This window comes from Leishmania braziliensis, chromosome 29, assembly GCF_000002845.2.
Source record: "Leishmania braziliensis MHOM/BR/75/M2904 complete genome, chromosome 29".
NCBI lineage: Eukaryota > Euglenozoa > Kinetoplastea > Trypanosomatida > Trypanosomatidae > Leishmania > Leishmania braziliensis.
In genome coordinates this window covers 207,864-230,117 of record NC_009321.2, presented here as the reverse complement: position 1 = coordinate 230,117, position 22,254 = coordinate 207,864, and the positions used below count along the sequence as shown (strand labels likewise).

Sequence of the window (22,254 nt, the reverse complement as noted above, 5' to 3'; positions counted from 1 at the left end):
ACAAAAGGCACCTCTTGAGGGATGTCTGCCTGAAGAGTTCCTCAGACAACGGCTGCCGCCCGCCCCCTCCCCTCCCCTCCCCTCTTTCCATCTTCTCCTTTGCTCTTTTGCTTTTCGTTGTTTTTCACGTTTTGCACGAATGCACGCACGCAGCCAGAGGCATGTCTGATAGCAGCAGTAGTGCTTTGCATTCTGCCCTCTTCCAGAAGATGAAAGCGACTCTTCTGCTCCTGGCAATATCAGTGGGCCTCTCGCTCCTCCCCACCACGTTTAGTCGTGTTTTTCTTCTACCTTCGCTTCTCTCTTTTCCTTGATGGCGCGTGTGCGTGTGTGTGTGTGTGTGTGTGTGTGTGTGTGTGTGCGTCTTCCTCGACACCGTCTTGCTCGATGGCCTTTCTGCTGTCACTTCTCCGCACTTTGCTAAGCTATCATTACCACTGTCTCCCTCACTCCCTTCCCCAGTACTTGTTGTCTCTGCGTGTATACCTCAGGCCACTCCACTCAAGTGTTCTTGTTTGCGTCTCTCTTTCTCTCCATCTCGTTCTTCAATGAAGTAGGACACCTAGCACACGTGCATTCAGCAGTGCGGCACCAGAGATGAGCGTGCGAGTGTTCCATCGCGCTGCCAGAAACTTGTTTGTGTCTGTGTTTTACCTTTGGTTCACATGCGTGAGTGGCAAGGAAAATGTGAAGAGGGCGCACACACGTGGGCGAAGAGGTTCGTGGCCCCAGCAGGAAAACAAAACAAAACGCACCCTCTCCACGAACGGCACAGCGAGAAAGAACAAGGTGTGTGAGGGAGTGAGGTGTGGGCCAGGCAGAGCGCGGCTGACCAGTTGTATGCCTGCTGCTAGAGTGCGACGTCACGCTGCAACAGCAAGGGCCTGAAACAGCAGCGCCGGCAGTAGGCATCGCCACGCACCTTCGCATCGACTCGATGGCCGTTAAATACGTCGACACATTCACCAAACAAACCGAGGGTGAGACGTGTGATGCGAAGGAAAAGTGGAGGGTACAACAGCCGATCTGATGCGCCAGTGGGTTGACCCATGCAGAAAACGAGAGGCGGACTCATTTTGGTCGTATTTTCTCGTTGAGTGCACGTAACGAAAGGGAGCGAAACGATAAGTATATCCGGCGCAAGCGAAACGACCAGGCTGGGACAGGCTCGCATACACGATCACGCAGACATATCGTCCCCACCTCTTCCACTGCATTACTCCATGAGCGAGCAGATGGGGGGGGGGAGGAGGAGGTAGGGGCGATGTGGATAGCAACGATGTAGAGAAAGAGAAAGGCAGTGAGGAATTCTCTTGGGAGCTTCTCCTACTTGTCCCCTTATCTGCTGCTGCTGCTGCTGTTGCTTCTCGTACCCGCTTCTTCGTTTCCCTTCTCCACGCCGTCTGTCTCTCCCCCCTCTCGTTTCTCGCTCCTGTGTTTCTCTGTCTTGCTTGGCGTTGCAGGTCTGGAGAGGGTGCGTGCTTGTTTGTCTGCACATCATTTGCGCTCACATGTTCTCCTAATGTGTATGCCCCTCCACCTTTTTTGTTGTTTTTGTTGTTGTTGTGGGTGCGCCGCGTGTGTTGGCTGCATCGTCGACTGCTGGCCTCTCTTCCTCCTCCTCTTCCTCTCTCGCTCCCCCATTGTCGCAGTTTTTCTCCACTATGCGTGTGGCTGTCGTGAGGCGCGTCGCTGTGATTCTGTCTAACGCCCGTTAGACTGACAGACTCCCCCGTGTCCAGTCGCACGCATGGGGATGCACGTGTGACCCTCCCTCGTCCCCCTCCCCCCGCGCCTATCCCCCAGGCAGCGCAAGGGAACGAGAGAGGTTGAAAAGTGAAGGGAGAAGGGGGAAGGATCTGCAGAACACGCAGCCCCACCGACACCCTTCTTGTTGCAGACCGTCAAACCGAAGGAGGGAGTGCGGGTTTTTGAGAGGAAAGAGGTGTAGCGTACGGACTCATACATTACGCCCACGCACGTGCACGGAGCGGACAGAGTGAACTTCCGCCGCTATTCGTGTTCACCGCGTGCACTTTTTTTTTTCCTTCTCTCTTTGCATTGGTGTTTTCGTTCTGCCTTTACTTTTTTGTGTGGCCATTTCCCCCTCCTTGTGTCTTCCTTCCTCGGTAGTGATGCACTTGTCTGCACTTGCCTCCCCCCCCCCCCCCCCCACACACCTTCTCTTCGCCATATTGAGCCCCAATCGCATAAAATGTATCTTCAGAGGCGGAGGCAGGAATAAGAGGGGAGGCAGTGGGAGGGGGGTAGCCGCACTGTGAGGGGCGTGGGTGTGCATGCGTGTGCCTCCCCCCTCCCCTGCCTCCCCTCTCCTCTTCTCTCCTCTCTCTTCCTTCGGCCCTTTCGCAGATCCGCACATTCTGCGAGTTTTTTGTTTTCGTTCAACCTTTTTGGCCTCCACATCTCGCCTCTCTTTCTTTCCAAACTATTTCGTCTTTGGTACGCTCCGGGCACGTGACTCGCCACGCGAGGATCGAAAATGAAGACATGGAGGAGGCGGTAGGAGAGAAGAGGAACGGGGAAAGGGATCGAATGGTGAGTGGTGCTGTTGGTGACGGACGGAGCGCTTCGTCCGTGGACTAGCAACGCAGACATCATCGTCCTAACGAATAGAGGACGGAGGAAAATACACCAACACAGGCGGGCGTACACGCCTCTGTGTGCGCTCCCTCTTCTCTCTCTCTCTCTCTTCCCCTCTCTGTCTCCGCGGTGGTGTCGCTTGCGTCAGCACTGTTTCCTTCTTCATGAGTGGAGGAGGGTGAGTGAGAGACAAGCAAAGAGAGTCATATATATATATATATATACATATATACATGGACACACGCAGACACCGCCGTACCGGGAGAGCTACGCAGGCAGTGCGCCGCTCACTTACGTTGTGCTGCTGCGGAGGCGGCGGTTTGCCTTTGGTTCGTCTCGTTTCTCCTTTTCGTCTCTCGTGTCTCCATCTCGGTGCAAATCAGACACACACACACACAAACGAGCAAAAACTCTGCCAAACACGCAGCAGCTGGAAAGGCAGGAGGCGAAACACAACTCGCCAACTCACCAAGAAGAAGAAGGAGGGGGGGGGGGGGCAGTTGGGCATCGGGGACGTGCGTCGCCATTCTCTTTTTCCTTCCCACCCGCTCTTTTGGCTGTTTGGGTCGCATCAGTAAAAAAGCAGCACTTGTGCACGCGCGCCAGACTCCTAATTCGCCTTCTCACCCTCTCACATCCAAAGGTATGCATGATTGAGTGCATTCCTCGTGTTTTCTCACACCAATAGAGATGCGCTTCTCTCTCTCTCTCTACTGGCCCCTTTCCCCCTCTCCGCCATCCCTCTTCTTGGTTCACTTGTCCTCTTCTCACTGCTGTCTTTAACACTCATCCTCGCACATAAAGGAGAGAGAGAGAGAGTCAGGCATAGAACTTCACGCAGACCTGCATACGTACATAAGGGCCTCTGTCTTGCTATACACCCCTGCCCCCCACAACGTATAAGCTGACCATAGCGGGGGGGCTAACGCCGCCTAATCGATAATCATTAAAGACGCAGCGCGACACCATTCACGCCCCTTTGTGCCACAATATGCCACCCCACCATTCAGTGCCTCACCCGTCGTCCCATGAGTTGAAGAATGCCATTCACCCCTACGACAAGCTCGTGATTGGTCTTCCCACCGCCATGGAGGGGTGGCGGCGCGCGTACGGGTCAGTCAGGGAGTGGTGCAAACTGCCATCCAACCCGCTCCTTGTCTCCCCTGTAAATGGTGGTGGCGAGGGAAGTCGAAGCGATCGCAATCATCCATTGACACCGTCGTCGCGCTCCACATCGGGGCATCCCGACTCCGCCGCCGCTCGCCCTTTTCCATCGAGCGTGCCACACACGAATGGGCCGTGTTTTCACAAATTAAGCACCGTACCCGCATCCAGAAAGGATGCCGCTTTGTATTGCGACGCCTGCCAGCGAGAGTTTGCCACCGAGGAGAAGTACGCGGCGCACATGGACACGCACGTGTACTGCACGGTGGCCGGATGTCGTTTTACCTGTCGTAAGTCCAAGCCTTGGCGGATGGAGGAGCATATGGAGCTGCTGCACAACCGCCCCGACGCGCCGAATCTCGTGGACACGAGCGCATACCTTGAGCAGCGCAAGCGCCGCTTCCCCACGCAGGACGCGGTGAAGGTCAAGGTGGAGGAGCTCTACTACAAGGCGGCGCGAGGCGTCGTGCTGCCCGATGAGCGTCGGCGGTGGATGCAACAACACGGCATTGTGATTCGCAAGCGACCTCGCACCGATGCATCTATGATTATACGTGGCGAGCTGCCGACTGAGTCACGCTCCCCATCGACCGCGTCGTCTGCGTCTGCGTCGTCGTCCTGTTCGTCGCGGCACTCGTCGCGCTCGTCGTCTGAGCATCGCCAGCGGTGCTTTCCCAGGAGAAGCCCGCGCGAACTTCCGCAGTCGCCAGCAAGCACCGCGACGGGCCGGCGAACCCGCTTCATTCAGCCACCGTCCGCGCCGCCCCATCAGGAGTCTGACCCCACAGCTGCACCGACTCAGGCCTCTACCGAGTCTCTACAAGTCTTAACGACGGGGGACCAGTGCGTTGATGCTGTCAGTCCCGCGGCAACTGCCTTACCTTCGGCAAAGCCGTCGTCTTCCTCGTTGGCCGGCGCCCACGCTGCACCAGCACACCCCTCAAAGATAATCCCTCTTGGCCCCAACGGCACCCTCACCCCACGGCAACGCGTGCAGCTCGTGCGTGAACGCTACGCCGCTGCGAAGGATGTCCCGAAGTTTTACGTCTGCCACCGCTGCGGCATCAAGGGAGAGCACTGGGTGGGCGACTGCCCTACCAAAGGCGACAGCACGTATGATCGGCATGTCCTGTGGGGCGAGGCGAAGTTCTCTGCAGTGGAGAAGGGCGCCAAGCCGCGCCGGGAGAAGGTAGAAAAGGACAACGATGAGCCAGAGCAGCCGAGGCAACCTAGTACCCCGCAGGAAGAAGAGCCAGAGGCCACGGCGCCAAGCGACAGCGGTATCGAGCAAACTGTAGCTGAGCAGGTGAGCGCCGATGCCCCAATACAACTCGCACCCGATGAGCCGTGCAAGGTGTCGTCTGTTGCGCCTGATGCGGAAGCGCACACTAGTTCCACGCCGCCGCCCGGGGACTGCGCAGCGGCAGCGGTCGATATCCCAAATGTTCAAAGTGATGAAGACGCGCCACCGGTGCCACACTCTGCAGCGCTGCCGGCTGGTACGCCGAAGGAGGTCACACGCATGATGGCCCCCGTCGCGGCAGCAAAGCACGCCCAGACGCACCGCCGCGAACCCGCCCGCCGCCCGCCTCCTCCGCCGACGCTGTACGAGCGACTCACAGAGGAGGCGCGGATGGATGAGCAGGGAATATTGCTACAGGCGTTGCGCTTCTTCGTCGCCCGAGACTTCTTTCAATATCGTCCGTAGTCATGAGAGTCTGGCAGTAGTTTTGAAGACTGTCCCAGCGACGGTGAGGGTAGCTGAATAGTGTGGATGCTGCCGCGAGTAGCGCACATATGTTTTGCTTCCAGCGGGGAAGCGCGGTGAAGATGGTTGGCGTTGTCATGTAGCTCCTCTAATTGCGTCGCGTTGTTACCCCGGTAGTGACAGTGCCAGCAGAGGAGGGGAGGGGGGTGGCATGGAGGCTGCCGCTTGACTGTACACTTTTGTGTTTCAAAAACACATGTGATGCCGATGTCGCTGAGTTGTGTGCTGTGATGTTTATGCCGTTGCCCCGCCCCTCCTCCCATCCACCCTTCTCCCTCACTACTGGACGCCGCCTGAGAGGCTCCCACGTCGTTGAAGGCACCGCGTTGGTTGGCGGTGGTGGTTGGAGGGGGGAGGGGCGCAGTGAGGGGCGCCACACGTTTTTTTCCCTTTCGAGCATCCGCGCACGCATAACTCAGAGTGACTATCGTACGCACGTGTGTGTGTGTGTGTGTGTGTGTGTGTGTGCATGGGTGGACGCAGGCTCGTGTGCTAGGGTGTCAGTCGCCTGCACATGTACCCGCCTATGCGCCTCGTGTGTGTACTGCAAGGAGGAGATCGCCCTCCCCCTTCAAAACAAAAGGACAAAACAGAAGAGTGTCCAAGAGACCACTCAAAGGCTGAGGACACTACGTGAGCAGCCATCACTGGTTGCGTGAAGGGAAGCGACGCCACAGCGAGACAAGTCGTCTCTGTGCAGCCATCGCCATTGCAGGCATCTTGCGGGTTGAGTCAGGCGGCGTGACAGGGGAACTATAGGCCCCTCTTTTCAAATTGAATCACCATCGTTTGAAGAGGAAAGGATTGGGGAGCGGCTATCTGTTCTGGTCATCTTCACGTGCACTGCCTGCACCCGACGTCCTTCGTGTAACGCGTGTGACTTTCACTTTGCCTGTGTTATGAAGTGTCACTGTCCCCTCTCCCCCTCTTCATTATTATCTCGTCTTCCTCTCTTCCCTCGTTTTGTTTTGCTCCTGCCCCCCTTCTTTGCCCCCCTTTTTTGTCCACTTTCACGCAATGCCACGCACCCGCGGCCGATTTTTCTTCGTCCTCTTCCCCACACTCTTCTGTTGCCCCACAAGTACGTGCGCCTTTGGTCTCTTTTCCTCCTCGCGTGCGGGTGTCGCTGCCGCACCCCTTCTCCAAACAACAACAGGGGCTATCTAAACCTCCATCTCAGCGGCTGCATGCGTCTGGGAAGGCCCCACCGTTTAATGCCACCGCCTGCTTCCTTGAGACTTTCAGAAGCATCTTCATTTTTTCTCTCTCTCTCTCTCCCCGTCTCTCTCTGTGTGTGTGTGTGTTGTTGGGTTTGATCATTTTCATCATACGTTTGTTTCTTACCGTCCGCGATTTTTGCGCGCCCTCTTCGTCTCGTTCTTTTCTCCGCGTGTTTTTCGCACAGCTTGACACCGTCTCCACTCAGCCCTCTCCCACCCTTTTCCTGCACGTCGAGCTCAACGGTTGCGTCCGATTCGTGAGCAGGCTCTCCGCTCCTTATTCTTTCTCCACCACGCTTCTCCGATCCCCAGGTGAGGACACGTAGGACTCGCCTCGGAGCAGAGCACCAGTGAGTGTGGGAGGTGTCCCTACTACCACGTCAAAAGTCTGCGGAGACGCACTCAACTTTGATTTGACTGCTTCCCTCATATTTCTATCTTTTCCCTCCTCTTCGGTGCCCCCAATGTCTGCCTCCCCGCAGCTCACGCAGGAGCTCACCGAGGACCTCCTCGGCGGCCGGTACGAGTGCATCGTCTGCTCCGAGTCTGTTGGCCACCGACAGGAGCTTTGGGCCTGCCGATGCTGCTATGGTGTCTTTCACTTGCCATGCATTCGCTTCTGGGCGGACAGCCAAACGAAAGAGCGCGAGCGGCAGCTTCAGTCCACTTCTGGTGTCGCCACTCAAGGGGAGCTGGACAGATTCCGTTGCCCTCTTTGCCAGTCCTTCAACACGAAAGATAGCTTGGCTGTCTATCGGTGCTATTGCGGAAAGACAACGAAGCCGCCGGTAGACGCGATGCTCGTGCCGGGCAGCTGCGGCCAACCGTGCGAGCGGCGCCAGGCAGACCCCTGCTGTCCTCACCGGTGTACGCTGCTTTGCCATCCTGGGCCGTGTCCAGCCTGCACGCGTGCTCGCGAACAGGCATGTTGGTGTGGTAGGTACTCCAAGACGGTGGGGTGCTCGAGCAGCATCCACGGGTACGAGTGCGGCGAAACCTGCGATAAGGTGTTGGACTGTGGACATCATCGCTGCAAGGCGCCGTGCCACGAAGGGCCTTGCCCGGTGTGCACGGTGATGGTAACGGAGAAGTGCCATTGCGGGGCTACCGAGCGCACGCGGCGGTGCGGGGCTGCTCCACCTACCTTGGCTGGTGCTGCCGCGGCAACGACTCAAGACAACGGCGCAGCTGAGGAAGGGAGAGCCGGCGCCTGTGCCAGTGACTTTCGCTGCGTGCGCCACTGCGAGAAGAAGCGCGATTGCGGCAATCACGTATGCGGCATGCTGTGCCACGCCGGCGTGTGCGAGAAGTGCTACCGCACACCGCAGCGCCAGAAGTTCTGTCCGTGTGGCAAAACGCGGGTGCAAGGACAGCGAACGTCGTGCATCGACCCCGTTCCATCGTGTGGGCTCACGTGCGAGCTACCACTGCCGTGTGGGCACCTGTGCTGGCTAACGTGCCATGACGAGACACCGTGCGCGCCGTGCAAGGAGACGGTGACAACGCCGTGCGCGTGTGGCAACCGCCACATTTCCTCCCCCTGTTTCTGCCAGTACTTGCCGGAGTCTGAGTGGGAGGCGGCGCGCGTGCAGTGTGGGCTGCCAGCTGGCTCACTGCCTTCGTCAATGCCTCCCAAGTGCAGTCAAGTGTGCCGTCGCATGTTGTCCTGCCACAAGCACCGCTGCACCAACACGTGCTGTACCGACGCGGAGCACACATGCCTGCAGATATGTATTCGCAAGCTCACATGTGGTGAGCATCAGTGCGGGCGACTCTGCCATCAAGGTACTTGCCCTCCATGCACTCACATCTCGTACGAGCGCCTCTACTGCCGATGCCGGAAGACGTGGGTGGAGCCGCCTGTACCGTGCGGGACGCGGCAACCGCAGTGTAACCACCCCTGCAGCATTCCGCGTCTGTGTGGGCATCCGCCAAATCACCCATGCCACATCGAGCCCGAATGCCCCAAGTGCGTCGTGCTGGAGGAGAAGGCATGCGCCTCGCACCAGAAGCCGATGCCGTTCCACCTGCCATGCTACAAGACGGAGGTCTCGTGCGGACGAAAGTGCGGCAGGAACCTACCTTGCTGTGGCAAGTTCTGCGAGCTCGTGTGCCACAGCGGGCCATGCGAGCACAACTGCTCGAAGCGTTTCCCCACACTGGGCGATGTGCTGAAGCGTGGCAAGGGCGGGGCAGCGTGAAGCGCGTGTCTTTCTCTTCGTCTCTTTCGTTGTCGCTTGTGTGGCAGTGATTGTGGGGTCACTCGTAGTGCGCACGCGTGGGCTGGCCAAGCGCGTGAATGCGCGGGCAAAGTGAGACGAGCGATGCGGCGACAAATAATGAGGAGACCCCCCAAAAGGCTGGAGGGAGCGCATACGACAAGAGGACGCACCCATTAAGGGTGTGGCCTCTGTGGCGCCTCGCCTTCTCCACTTCCCACGCGGTCGTGGGCGCGGTGTGCAGAGGAGGAGGAGGAGGAGGAGATGAGTGAGTGAGTGAGGGGGACAACTCCATCCGCCTTTGGCTATCGTTGCGCACATCTACACTTCCTCCTCCCTCTCTAAGGCCCCCCTCTCTCTGTGCTTGCTTGATCGCCATGCTGCCACAGCGCAGTCCTCGCATGAAGGTCCCTTCTCAACATCTGCGTACACGCACATCCCTATGCATGTGTTAGCACTCTTGACTGCTCTGGTCGGGCGGCCTTCTTTTACTTCTACCCCCTCTTCACCCATTACTGCTCCGCTCTTTTCCTTCGCTTCGCGCACCCGCCTCTCTCTCGCCCACGTGGGTGTCTGCTCCTGTGTCCCTTATCAAATACTCCATTAGGGAGGGGGACTGGCAACACATTGCTGCCACTCTCTCCTTCCGTGCTGAGCCCACATTGACGTGCGTGGACGTGGACTTCATCTGAGTCTTTGCGCTTACGCCCCCCCCCTTGTGCGAGACAGCGAGTAGAGGCGCGCGAGTCTGCGGGCCCCCCGCTGCACCGTCTGCACGTCAGCGCGTCTCTGGCCGTCATTTTTGCTGCTCTCGCGTCAAGCCTAGAGCGAAAGCGTAAAAAGGGGAGAGGGCCAGGCAGAGCTTGACCGCGCAGCGTGCGGCGCTCACCCGCCTGGTTTCTACCCGGAGCCACGCCCAGTCAGACCAGAGCCTCTCCCACGGCAACAATGAACATCGGTGACTCGGGCAACATCTTTGTGGAGAAGGCGCACCCCGCTTATGCCCACGTGATTGACTTCCTCATTTCCTGCTGCGAGCCAGTCAGCAGAACCCAGCACATGGAGCAATACCGCATGGACAGCTCCTCCTTGTCCGCAGCCACTGCCGAGGGCACGTACTCGCTCGCTATGATTGAGGTTATTCTCCGACACTTCCGACTGAACACGGCCCAGGAGCTGCCCGTTGACCTTGAGCGATGCGCAGCACTGGAGAGGCTGGCGTCCGAGCTGGACGAGTCGAATGAGAGCGCTGAGGTAGATGGCTTGTGGGCTTCTCAGGCCGCGGTGGCGACTAAGGCTGCGTCTTCGTTGTTTGCTGTTCACACACCACTGCCGCGCTGCCTCTACGACGTTGACCTGACAGGCACCCTTCTGGCCTCGCTGAATCGCCCAAGCGCCGATGACGCTGCATCTTCTACTCTCTTCTCCCCCCACATGCGGAACGACACCTTAAAGACGCGTATCAAGTCGGAAAAGGTGGAAGAGGAGGAGGGCGAGCTTTTGTCCGCAGGTGGTGAGGGCGCCTCCGCGTTGGAACCGGTCTTGCCTCGCACCGCGGCGCCTTTCCCCAGGCCCAGGAGCCCGGCTACCCGCGTCTTGCAGCTTTTCCGTCCCTCATCACCAGCACCGGCATCTACTGCCGTTATGCTGCGCTCGCCTACCGCTGACTCTCAGCTTAAACAAGCGGCGCCAAGCGCAGCACGGCCGCTCATCTCCCTTGCTGTTGTGCGGCCTGCTGACGTCCAGCGGCCGCTTCCAGAGTTGCTGGCGCAGATGCTGAAGGAGGAGGAGAAGGCTTCTCGCGTGCAGATCGTTCTGCAGCCGGGCCTGCGGCGCTTTCATCAGTTTGAGGCGAGTCGCGGTGCCTTCTTTGCCTCGACCTCCGCCACGTGCAGGGCTGCCGCACCCAAGGGCCGAAACGGTGCTGCCACCGGTACTCCTGCCGATCGAGACGATCAGCAGCTCTTCTACTTTGTTCAGTCGCGTCAGCGGGTGCACTTGGAGCTCGTACTACCGGCCCTGAAGGAGTTCCTGAAACCGGTTGTCATCTGCGGCGTTGAGCGCTGGATCTTATCCGACGTCGATCGGAGCCCGCTGATGAACACAAGCGACATCAAGGACGCTGAGCGACTGACGCGAGACGCCGGACGACCTGCCGTGCTGCGCTTGCTGTATGAGTTTCCGCATGTCGGCACCGTATCTGAGAGGACGACAACGGCGTCAACTGCCAGCCGCTTTGTGTATAAGTGTCAGGTGCGTGACGGAAAGCTACGGGAGGTGAAGGAGCGCCTCTTTTCAAAGTTTGGCATCCGCGCTGACTGCTACTACGACTACGTGCAAGACCGCACCCTGTATGTGCCGAACCTGACCCTCGCACGCCATGTTCGTCTGCGACCCTACCAGGTGGCGTCCCTCGAGAGGTTCCGTCGAGGGCAGAGGGCGCACCAAGGTGTCATCGTCCTTCCATGTGGGGCTGGCAAGACGCTCACTGGCATTGGCGCCGCCGCCACCATGCAAACCACCACGATTGTGATGTGCATCAACAACATGTCTGTCTTCCAGTGGAAGCGCGAGTTTCTGCGCTGGACGGACCTGACCGAGGACGAGGTGACGGTGTGCACCGCGAAGGTGAAGCAGCGACCAGGCAAGGTCTTCATCACCACCTACAGCATGGTGATTGCAAAGCGAGGCAACGCCGACGGGGCTGCTGCGGAGGAGTCGCGAGCGATCCTGCAGGCCATGGCTGCGCAGCCGTGGGGTCTGCTGCTGCTGGACGAGGTGCACACCGCTCTTGCACACCACTTCCAGGATGTGCTGAACACCATCAAGTACAAGTGCGTGCTGGGGCTCAGCGCGACACTGCTGCGCGAGGACGACAAAATCGGCGACCTACGTCACCTTGTGGGGCCGAAGCTGTATGAGGCTAACTGGCTCGACCTGACTCGCGCCGGCTTCCTGGCGAACGTCGAGTGCGCCGAAGTGCAGTGTCCGATGCCGCCCCTATTCCTGCAAGAGTACCGCGATATCCAGCGCACTCGTACCCTTCTGGGCACACATGCACACCGTAGCCACAGCGGCAGCCGCGCCGGGAATGGAAAGCGTCGCCGTGAGAGTGTCTTTCAGGACGACGAGGATGCTAGGGAGGACGAGGACCACGATGAAGAGAATGGCGGTGCCTACAGAGGGAGGGGCAGAGGACATGACCTCTGTGGTTATCTCCCCTCGCGCTCTCTGCGCCTCGCCTCCTGCAACCCGTACAAACTGTGGTGCACGCAAGCGCTTCTCGCCTTTCATCAGCAGCGCTCTCCGCCAGACAAGGCGATCATCTTTTGCGACTACCTCGCCGACGTGCGCTTCTTCGCGCATCACCTCCACCTGCCTTTCATGGATCAGCGGACGAGCGAGGCGGAGCGGGCAAATCTGCTACAATACTTTCAGCACTCGAACGACGTGAATGCCATCATCTTGACGCGTGTCGGTGATGTCGCGCTGGACCTGCCCTGTGCCTCTGTCGTGATTCAGGTCTCTGGCCTCGGGGCGTCGCGCCGACAGGAGGCGCAACGCCTTGGCCGCATTCTGCGTCCCAAGCCGCCGTCTCTCGACAACACGTGCGCCTACTTCTACACCCTCGTCTCGCAGGATACGGCGGACGTCAGCACAAGCTACAAGCGACAGAGCTGGCTGCGCGATCAGGGTTTTGCCTACCGCATCTTGCACTGCGACCGCGTTCTACACGAGTTTGTGCGCGTGGGAGGGAGGCTGTGCTGTGTCGGGCCACCTCAGTGGTGGTATCAGACGCACCTCACCGTCTCCGCTGCAGCGTCCTCGGAAATGGAAGTGGGGGCGGGTGTTGGGGTGGCGCACCACGACGGGCTCTATTGGGCCCGGTTTTCGGCCGAAGCCTCGGCCCTCGTCGAGGCGGCGTTTCAGCACGGACGAGCAACTTGCACCCTGCGCGGCAGCGACTTGGGCAGAGACACCCCCCGGCCCTCCTCTGAGGAGCTTGGGCGGTACCCTCTGCTCAGCACTGAGTCATGGAAGGTCACCTTCAGCAGCGCCGATGCGCCGCAGACCTTCGGCACTGTGCTCATTGGCGAAGGTGCGCCGTCCTCTCCACTGCGTGAGCGCCGTGTGCGTCGTGGCTGCCTGGACCGCAGCCATCAGTGCATCTCTGCGGCGGCCGATCACGAAAGTCGCTGCATTAGTTTTGCCCGAGGCGCTGTGTTGCGTGGACGAAATACGCGAGACAGCGACTCTGTGATCGTGGCTGAGTAGACCGCTGCCTGCTCATGCTGCTGTCGTTGCGGCTGCTAACGTGAGTGGGACCATTCTGTGTGTGCATGAGAGCCGTGCCAAGCAGCACATCTCCCTTGACGTGCCATCGAGTCTCTGTGTGAGTGCATGCGTACCCTCCAGTGAGGGTGCGGGGGGTCATCAAACGGTATTCACGCTTCAGCCAAAAGCACCTTCACTGGGCACAACAACACCACTGCCCACTGCCCACCTCCCTTTCTCCCGTCGGATTCCCGCCTGCCTCCTCCATTCCACGAATTGGTGGATGGAGACGAGGGTGAAGAGAAGGTGGGTGCGCAAGAAGCCAACAGAACATGTTGTGCAGCTCTGTCGATGGGTGAAGGCGGTGCGCTCATATGTGTGTGCGCGTCTGCGGTTGTCTGTGAGGACGTCTTTTATGTTGCAACGGTGCTGCTGCTGCTGTGAGGTCGATCATGGACTAGAGTATTTCGCAGCAATGCGGAGTCGTCTCTGCCTCTCTCGAGCGGCCCTCTGTTTCTCTCTCTTGTGTGCTCTTCATCACCTTCAGAGTATGGAGGAGCTCGACACCATGACGCACTCTGCTATCTTCCCGCTCTCTTTTCTCTCCTTTACTCCCTCTTTCGTCGAGTGTTTTTGCCTCTGGCCGCCATCCTCCTCTTCCCCCACTGCTGTGTCTCTGCCTGTTTCAGGCTGTTGTCTTCCACATCTTCCCCACTTTCTGATCAGCAAGTAGGCTGTGCCGCAGGACGCAGTGTGGTTCTCACAGAGGTGGTCAAGGCTTAAGGGGGCCGGTGAATCCACTCCTTCCCCCACACACTCAGCAGGCACGCGCCACCCACACGCATCGAAAAAGCGACGTTGCTTTCGCTTTTCACTGTGAGACGGTAGACTGTGAGCTATGCCCACAACGTCAGCATCATCTCCGCAGTTGCTGGCCCTTCGATCCGCTTCTGGCACCACGATGGCCCCACATTTTTCGACTTCGGCAGCTGCGGAGGCGGCGGCTACCTCAAGTGATCAGGAGATGTCTGTGAAGACAGTCGAGTATGACGAGGACTGGCACCGACTACCCAGTGACATCAGCTACGTCCAAGACCTTTTAGCTTCCCTAGAGACGAGACAGCATGGGCCAGCTGCTGCCTCTTCCCCGCTCGCCGCCATGACTGGAGGTCCTTCCTACACCACTGCCGCACAACGAGATAAAGAGCAGGAGGCGCGTGAGATTGCGGACCAGCGTGTTCGCGAGCGACAGGTCACCATCATCGAGGGACGGCGCTGTCGATTGCAGCGTAGGTGCGACGCAATCGATGAGGCTTTTCACAATGCGCTGAAGCGGCGATGGCATGCGATGCAGCACCTTGCCGCCGATCCGCCCGCCGAGCGTCTGGTGGGGCAGGGTATGACGCAGTACGTTCCGGCGGCGCTGCTGCCGGATGGCGTGGTGAGCAGGCGTGGGGTCCGTCAACCGGGCTTGGTACCCCTCGTACCGCAGTCGGCGGTGGAGTCGCAGATGTGCCGCGCACCCAATGCACTGGCGATCAAAGAAGCAGGTCCTGCTTCAGCTGCGACGGTGAGGGCCCTCACAGATCGTTCTCTTGGCGCGCCTGCAGAGCAGGACACCATCGTCTTCCTGACCCAACTCGACCCTGATGGGAGAGTTGTACGCAAGGAAGAGGCAGCGGGTCACAGCTACAGCCCGAACCCGTCTCCTTCAGCGTTGTCACGGGCGGTGGCGGTGGACAGCGGAAAAGGAAGGAGGAAACACGAATCCCCACCACCAACGTCCGCGTGCGCTGTCTCTACCATTCTCGCCGAGGCATCGATGAATGCAGACGCGGATGAGGACGGCGATGACAAGGGAGCTTGGATGCGGCCCACGATAGTTACGGAGGCGAACAAAGCACACTGGCACGAAATGGGCTATCGCATCGTTGTGGTCGGCGAGGCGGGACCGTGCAGCAGCGCCGATCGACGTGAGGCTGACGCTGTGCGTCGCGCGATTCGGTCTGCCACGACTTCGTCGAGCGAGGGGGTGGCGCCGTGTGCAATTGAGCAGCTAACTGCAGTCTCCTCGTCATCCTCTAAGCGCCGCAAGCCCCCGAGCGACAAACAGGCAAAGCACACCGTTGGCCCACGGTGGGATTGGATTCAGCTTGCGCCGCTTCCTCCGATGTGCCTCGTGCAACGGCGTCTTCCGGAAGAAGATATGACTGTCGCTGAGCTGCGGAAGCAGCATCACCGGCGCACTCCCGTTGCTTCTTCCATCACTTCTGAGCTGTGTGGGCGGCAGAGCCGTCGTGATCGCTCGTGGAGGATGAGTAGTAAGCCTGCGCCCCACTAGAGGGCGGTGAAGCAGTGATGGTGGCTGTCGACCGGCAGGGGCGTGTGCGCTTCCCCTGTTTTCCCGCGCTTCTACTGTCGTTCTCTCGCTTCGCCTTTTTTTTTTTCGCCCACGAGACGACTATGGATGTAAAGAACTCGCGAACAGAGGCGGCAAACGAAGGGAGGAACGTGCGGTACTCCCCGCACCCACTCGCAGGCACCAGAAGCACAGCACGTGTCTCTGTCTCCCCGACTGCCTTGCACGTGTGTGTATGTATATGTGCAGTCCGCCCTTGTCTCTCTTCCTCTGCACCTATTTCCCTTTGCTGCCAACTTTCCCAGAGTCGCTCAAGGCTGCAGGAGACGGCATAAGAGGCGGGGAGGAGGAGGGGCGGAGGTGCCAGGGACAGCGACAGCGCAGCCAACGCGTAGTTGGCTGCGCTGTTTATTTCTCTTCAACGGAAGGGTGCACACCACCATCCAAGCGAAGCGTTGCATGTTCCCTCTTTCGTTCTTTTTCGGCGCGGTGTGCTGTGGTGCTGCATCAGTGGTGCGCATGTTGGTAGCGATGCGTGGCGAATCACACGGGAGCAGCGCATCTTGGACAACGAACAAAAGAGACATGCACTGCTTACGCGTGTGTATGTGTGTGTGTGTGTGTGTGTGTACGGGGTGGGGAGGGGTCTGGTATGGGATAGTGTTTTGTGCTCACGGCGAGGGCTTTGGAAGTCGTACGTCCCACCCTTACCTCCTGCCCACTGGACTCACAGCTCGCCATCTCTCGACGCGGCTTACTCTTCTCGTTTGCTGAGGTGCTCGTCTGGAGAGGACAGGGAGCAGTGGTGTACCGCCTTGTAGCGTCTGTGCTGGCTGCACGCACTTTCTTCTCTCTGAGCCTTCTCCAGCTTGACTGTCTCTCGTGTCTAGTCATTGCTGGTCCCCCCGTTTCCTCTCTCTGCCCTGCCTTCTCATCGGTGTCTTCTTGTTTTCCTCCACCCGCAACCCTTCCTGTCGGGATCTACCCATCCGTGCTTCGCAAGCTCGTCTGTGTGGGTGCCCTCTTCAGCCCGTCGCCAGAACGCATAAACCCACAAGGAGAAGTTCGCGCTTTGAGTCGCATTTCTCCCTCCCTTTCTCTCTTGTCACTGCGATGGGCAAATTACAACGGTGCAGCATTCCGCCTGAACTGCGCGGCATGGCTCGTGCCGTCTCCGATGCCGATGCCCATCAGTTCCCTGACCTTGTCCCCGCACCGGGGCGCGCTGGCCCGCCAGTGAGCGCACTGTGGCATATCACCACGGAGTTGAACGACGCGAAGCCGCTAAGCACTCGGGAGTTTAAGCTGTTCCGTGCGGCATACGCGGAGTGTCGCCAGCATCTCCGCAGCGTCACGAACGGCGTCATCGCATCAGGGACACCCATTGCAGATGTGCTGGTGCTGGCAGTCCGCATGGATACCCTCTGCGCTGATCTCGGCCTCACCCTGCTAGTGTTGTTTCCCGCGTTGCGGGAGATTCACACGTACTTACTCGATCTTAGCGACCGACTGGCGCTCGGGCGTGGCGAGTCGCCGCGACAGGGTGTCCTTCTAGACCTCCTAACGCGCTTCCTCTACAGGATTCTCGAGCGAGGCGAGCGGGCCTTGCGCGAGTACGAGGCATGGGAGGCTCAGCGTGGCACCTCCAACCCGGGTTATGGCGCGCTCGAAGTGGTGAGTAGCAAAGCCGCGCGCTCGGGCAGTGCAGGACATAGTCGCCCGGCGAATGTGGCGGCCAGTGATATCGTGTTAGCCTCTTTCCTTGCCTCAACACGGCAGTCGTCTGCGCAGGAATTTCCCATGGCTGCTGCATCTCTACCAGAGGCGCACTGGGTGACCACCAACACCGCGACTGCAGGTACCACCGCCGTTGATGAGCAGGAGCTTACCCCACTAGGTGAGCAGCACTCTTTTCCCGCTCACGTTTCTGACGCCATTGCGAGCGTGAACGCGGACCTGGAGGCGCACTTTGCGCACATTCGGTGGTACGTGAGGGCGACTGACCAGGCGCCTGTGTGCTTCGATGCTCACACGTACCTGGAGGAGCACGTGCTGCGGGCCGCGTGGGACGCCCATGTGGGCCGCCACCGCGCCGCATGCACGGTAGAGGAGTTCCTTTCTCTCCTGCCGCTGTTCCCGCCGTGGACGCACGAGGCCGTCATGTCGGTGCTGAACTTTAAGGACTGCGGGGTCATCTCACTTTACTCACTGCAATGGCTATTGAGTGTGTGGGGCCCACTGCAACTGCTGGAGCTGAACCTGCGTCACGAGCTGGAGCTCGGTGCGGTGAACTTGTCAGAGCCGTTTGCTTACCTGGCATTCTCCTTAGCCACTCGGTCGGACGCTCTGGTTGGCGACTACGTTGTGGGTCTCTCCGATGTGATCGGCGAACTGCGCGTTGCCGTGCTACGTCCAGCTCGTAGGCATCGTGGGCACCTGTGGACGGCCGCGTGCGCCGTTTCCCGCTCCCCCTATGCAACGGCGAGGGACAGAGACGGTGTCGCCAGCACCATGACATCACCGACCCAGGCAGCGGGCGCGTCCCGCAGGGGCTTGGCCACCGTGTCCTACACCCTGTCCCGTGCCACTGGTATGTGGATAATGAAGGGGCTGGCACACGAAGAGTTCGACTCGGTCGCGGACGCATGCGCCGCCTTTTCGGAGATTTTTCAGCGGCCCTGTGGGCAGCCGTTAAGTGCCTCGTGTGCCGCACTGCTGCGGCCGACGTTGGCATCTAAAGCACCTCCACTGTCTCTGTGGAGCGAGAGAAGAGACTCCGAGGCGGCGACCTCTTTGCTGCCCGCCACTCCCACTAGCCCCGGGAAACTGGACGAGGGCCATGCCTCCGCCTTGCATCGCGCCTGCTACCGCAACAATGCTCGCTACGTCCGCACGCTGCTGCACCGCGGCGGCGGCACAGTGGTTAATGTCGCCTTAGTGGACCCGCTGGTTTGCGCGAGCTTCTGCTGGACGCCGTTGCTCTGCGCCGTCAACAATCCGCACGGTGATCCGGTGGAGTTGGTGTTGCAGCTGCTGGAGGCCGGTGCCGAGGTGGAGTATATGGATGACGCCGACTGCACTGCGCTCTACTACGCCATCGCCAACGGGTATGCTGAAACGGCGCATGCGCTACTGGAGCACTGTCCGACGCTGTCGACCTCGCCCTACACGGTGCCCCTGCTTGTGGCGATTGGTGCCCACGATTGCCACCTGCGCGAGTGCGATGTGCAGCGGCTGATGGAAGTGGTGCCGACGGCGGCTGTGCTGCGGGTGGTGGCGGCCTACGAATCCAGTCTCGCCCTCGTCGCGCTTGCCTCAACCATTGTGGAGGAGAAGCTGAATGGCGAGGACCATTGCGCTTCATCAGCAGAGCGACTCCTAGTGGCGCAGCGCTGCACCGCGTCAGCGGAGCGGCACACTACCGCAGAGGCGGAGCAGCTGAGGTGGTGGATGCAGCACCATACTCGTCGCTGCCTGCAGGCACGCCAGGATGTGCAGGAGGCAGCGCGGGTTCTGTACGCGCGGCAGTATGCGTTGTCGTGGCGTGCGTGGCTCGACACTTTGGATGCTGTGGGCAGGGACGGTGCTGCGTCGCTGAGGCTGGCTTGAGGCGTGCGGATATCGCTGATATCCCACTTCACCGGCTCAAGCGTCACCGACAGCGCCATTCCGCGCGCGCCATGGACCCACTGCATTGGGGGCGACTTACCTCTCCAGCGCTGGCCAGTCCCTGCTGCCCAGGAATGGTGCGGGGGTGCACATCGAGTCGGTGCAGCAGTTGGCCGCCACGGAGTCCATCGAGTACTTGATGTAGGCAAGCCACTCACCCAGCTTGGAGGACTACTTGTGCGTGGGTGCTGGTAGTCTCACGTGTATGTACATTGGGTAACCTGTTGCGTCTCTCTTTTTTATTTCTCCTCTGCGTTGTGTGTTTCATTGCGCTCTCATGTTTAGCTCATGTGCGGCCGTGTCCCATCATCAGTGCTGCTGCGCTTTTAGGTGATCTTCTGTCTTTGGTGGCGACGGTCTTGCTGATGGAGCTTTTTCTCCCTCTTTCTCTGATCATGCTGCCTACTCGCTGATGTGCTCGGTCTGTGCGTGTCGCCTTCGTTTCTTTCTGTGCAACGCGCTTCACTTGCTCTTTGCCCCTTCTGTCTGTCTTCTCCCCCGCTCTCCTCAACCCCTTTCGTGCCTCCTGGGCGCATCGCCTGAGTGAAGTGCTTGTGTGCGTGCATTCGTGCATGTGCGCTTGACATACTCCCCCTTTCATCATACCGCCCCCCCTGCGTCTCTTCATTTCCCCGTTCTCTGTACCGCCAAAAACTGGGGAGGATCCTCGCCAGTCGTGGTGGCGATTTGCCTCCTGCAGCAGTCCTCCCTTCCCTCCGCTCTTGCTGCTCATCATCTTTACCGGAACGTAAAGCCACCTCACCAACAGGCACACCCACACACACCTGCTTTGGTCTGCTCTGCCTTGCGGTGCTTTGCTGTCATGACAAGACCATGTCGCCGCACAATAAACGTGGGAAGGCCAAGGAGGCCGCGAAAAAGCAGCGAAGGGCGGACCAGCACCAAAGTCACGGTGCGTACAAGGGACAGGACACACGCTACAGCACCCGAGGTGGCAGCGGTGGCTCCTACCTGTCCACCCATACCTCAGCCAAGCAGAACCAAGTGAAGCACACTTACGACGATACAGACCCGTTGGACCAGCAGCTCTTCGATTACATTATCGTCGTGGACGTGGAGGCGACGTGCGAGCAGCACAATCGGAACTACCCCCACGAGGTCATCGAGATTCCCGGTGTCCTCATCGACGTCCGCACTGGTCAGGTCGATCGAGCTCGCTCCTTTCACACCTACGTGAAGCCGTGGCGCAACCCCAGGCTGACGCCCTTCTGCACCCAGCTCACCGGCATCACGCAGGAGATGGTGGACGCTGCCCCGAGCATTACGGAGGCGGTTCAACTCTTCGAGAAGTGGTACCGGGAGACCATTCCTAGAGGTGCAAAGACTATCTTCGCCGCCGACGGCCCGTGGGACTTTAAGAACTTCATCCACGAGCATCACATTCTGCGCGATCATGTAGGCTTTCCCAGCATCTTTTACGAGTACCTCGACATACGCACCACCTTTGCCCACCGCCTGAACCACGGCGTGCCAATCAAGCTAGATGCGATGCTCCGCAAGATGCACCTGCGCTTCGACGGCAGGCCGCACAGCGGCTTCGACGATGCGTACAATATTGCGCGGCTCACTGTCGCGATGATGAAGGTCGGCTGCGTGCTTGACTTTGTTATCGCTATTCCGCTCGATGATGAGTACCACTATCACCTGGATGGCGTACCGCTCTACCGACGTGGAGAGGGTAGCGGGCACGTCGACCGCGACGTCGTGGAGGACGTCGCAAAGCGGTACTACGGTGCCGACTACTTCAAATTCGGTCAGCGCCACCGTGACGTCGTCCGCACATATCGTCTCGCACACCCCAAGGAGTTCAGTCACGCCAACGTGGTGGCGCTGAAGCGGCGCAGCGACCGCGCATTAGCCCGGCAACGACAGCGGTGGTGGCGTCTCACACTGTTGGTTCTGTTCTCGTTCCTGCTAGTGGAAATCGCATACGTGCTGCAGCTGAACCGCGCTGCGGGAGCGTGGTTGACGTCGGCCTTGACAAAGCATACCCTAATCAGCTCCAAAACGTCTGGATCCCATAGCGCGTAGGGGCCGTGCGCGGAGTTGCTGATCGACCGCGCTATGGTGACAACGTGTACGCCTGCGTTTCTTTGCACCACTGCATGCGGGTATGTGTGCGGGTGGCTGTGCTGGTGCGCACCTTCATGACATTTGCTGCTCTCAATTGCGTAAAGTAACTCAGTGAATCTTAAACGACGTTAATCGAAGGTAAAGGTGGTGACTGCATGCACCATCAGGTCAAGGGCGAGGAGCACGTGCTCTACGAGGACAGCGATGCAGCTTCCTCGCACATGTCCAGCACCACTTTGACAGTTCGGCGGCAGAACGCGAACGAGGTTCTGAACAATAGGTTTCCTGACTTCCTCAAGGAGGTGACGGCGCACTTCAAGCTGAATGGCAAGGGCAGCAAGGGCACTATGGTGCTCTACCGTGGCGCTATGACAGACGCTGAGGTCGGCTTCACAGCGAACATGGATCTAGTCATGGAGCAGGTGCTACCGAACTGGGATACGGCGACGGTGGTCGTGCATCCCCGCTCGCACTTCCGCATGGCGTGGGACCCCACGACGGTGTTTCCACATGAAACGGCCAGCGCCTACGCCGGCCTCAGCAACGTCCCCCGTGGCTTTTCCACGACGGATTGTAGGATCATCTTAGCTGATTCAGATCCGTACACACCGGTGGACTCTTTCTACTTGTCAGCCGCCAACTGCACGCTAGGGCACGCGGCGAACACCTACTATCTCGTGCAGAAGCGTGCCGCCTCCATCTCGCTAATGGACCTTCAAAAACTGACGTACAACATGTGCTACATGTACCCAAACAAACCAGACGCGCTGCCGCTGCCACTCCCCATTAAGTGCGCCTACGAGTACGCGCGTAAGTACGGATCGCTGAAGTCAGTGAAGGAGCTGCCAACTCGTATGCGCCCCACGATGCACTACCTGTAGGCTA

General features: G+C 59.4%; 7 protein-coding genes across 7 annotated transcripts; all 7 read left to right on the top strand.

The window, feature by feature from the left end:
* Nucleotides 1-3,592: 3,592 nt before the first annotated feature.
* On the top strand, nt 3,593-5,473 carry LBRM_29_0620 (conserved hypothetical protein; the record flags this gene model as incomplete). Its single annotated transcript, XM_003723153.1, has 1 exon — nt 3,593-5,473. One exon carries the CDS (start codon nt 3,593-3,595, stop codon nt 5,471-5,473), a length of 1,881 nt encoding a protein of 626 aa, XP_003723201.1.
* A 1,744-nt stretch (nt 5,474-7,217) lies between these two features.
* On the top strand, nt 7,218-8,954 carry LBRM_29_0610 (conserved hypothetical protein; the record flags this gene model as incomplete). The annotated part of the gene is made up of 1 exon (XM_001566359.1): nt 7,218-8,954. The coding sequence occupies one exon, from the start codon at nt 7,218-7,220 to the stop codon at nt 8,952-8,954; it is 1,737 nt and encodes a 578-aa protein (XP_001566409.1).
* Nucleotides 8,955-9,920: 966 nt separating this feature from the next.
* Nucleotides 9,921-13,247, top strand: LBRM_29_0600 (putative DNA repair helicase; the record flags this gene model as incomplete). The annotated part of the gene is made up of 1 exon (XM_001566358.2): nt 9,921-13,247. The coding sequence occupies one exon, from the start codon at nt 9,921-9,923 to the stop codon at nt 13,245-13,247; it is 3,327 nt and encodes a 1,108-aa protein (XP_001566408.2).
* Nucleotides 13,248-14,145: 898 nt separating this feature from the next.
* On the top strand, nt 14,146-15,588 carry LBRM_29_0590 (conserved hypothetical protein; the record flags this gene model as incomplete). The annotated part of the gene is made up of 1 exon (XM_001566357.2): nt 14,146-15,588. The coding sequence occupies one exon, from the start codon at nt 14,146-14,148 to the stop codon at nt 15,586-15,588; it is 1,443 nt and encodes a 480-aa protein (XP_001566407.2).
* A 1,131-nt stretch (nt 15,589-16,719) lies between these two features.
* Nucleotides 16,720-19,215, top strand: LBRM_29_0580 (conserved hypothetical protein; the record flags this gene model as incomplete). Its single annotated transcript, XM_001566356.2, has 1 exon — nt 16,720-19,215. The coding sequence occupies one exon, from the start codon at nt 16,720-16,722 to the stop codon at nt 19,213-19,215; it is 2,496 nt and encodes an 831-aa protein (XP_001566406.2).
* An 894-nt stretch (nt 19,216-20,109) lies between these two features.
* Nucleotides 20,110-21,327, top strand: LBRM_29_0570 (conserved hypothetical protein; the record flags this gene model as incomplete). Its single annotated transcript, XM_001566355.1, has 1 exon — nt 20,110-21,327. One exon carries the CDS (start codon nt 20,110-20,112, stop codon nt 21,325-21,327), a length of 1,218 nt encoding a protein of 405 aa, XP_001566405.1.
* Nucleotides 21,328-21,524: 197 nt separating this feature from the next.
* LBRM_29_0560 (hypothetical protein) lies at nt 21,525-22,250 on the top strand (the record flags this gene model as incomplete). The annotated part of the gene is made up of 1 exon (XM_001566354.1): nt 21,525-22,250. The coding sequence occupies one exon, from the start codon at nt 21,525-21,527 to the stop codon at nt 22,248-22,250; it is 726 nt and encodes a 241-aa protein (XP_001566404.1).
* Nucleotides 22,251-22,254: the final 4 nt, after the last annotated feature.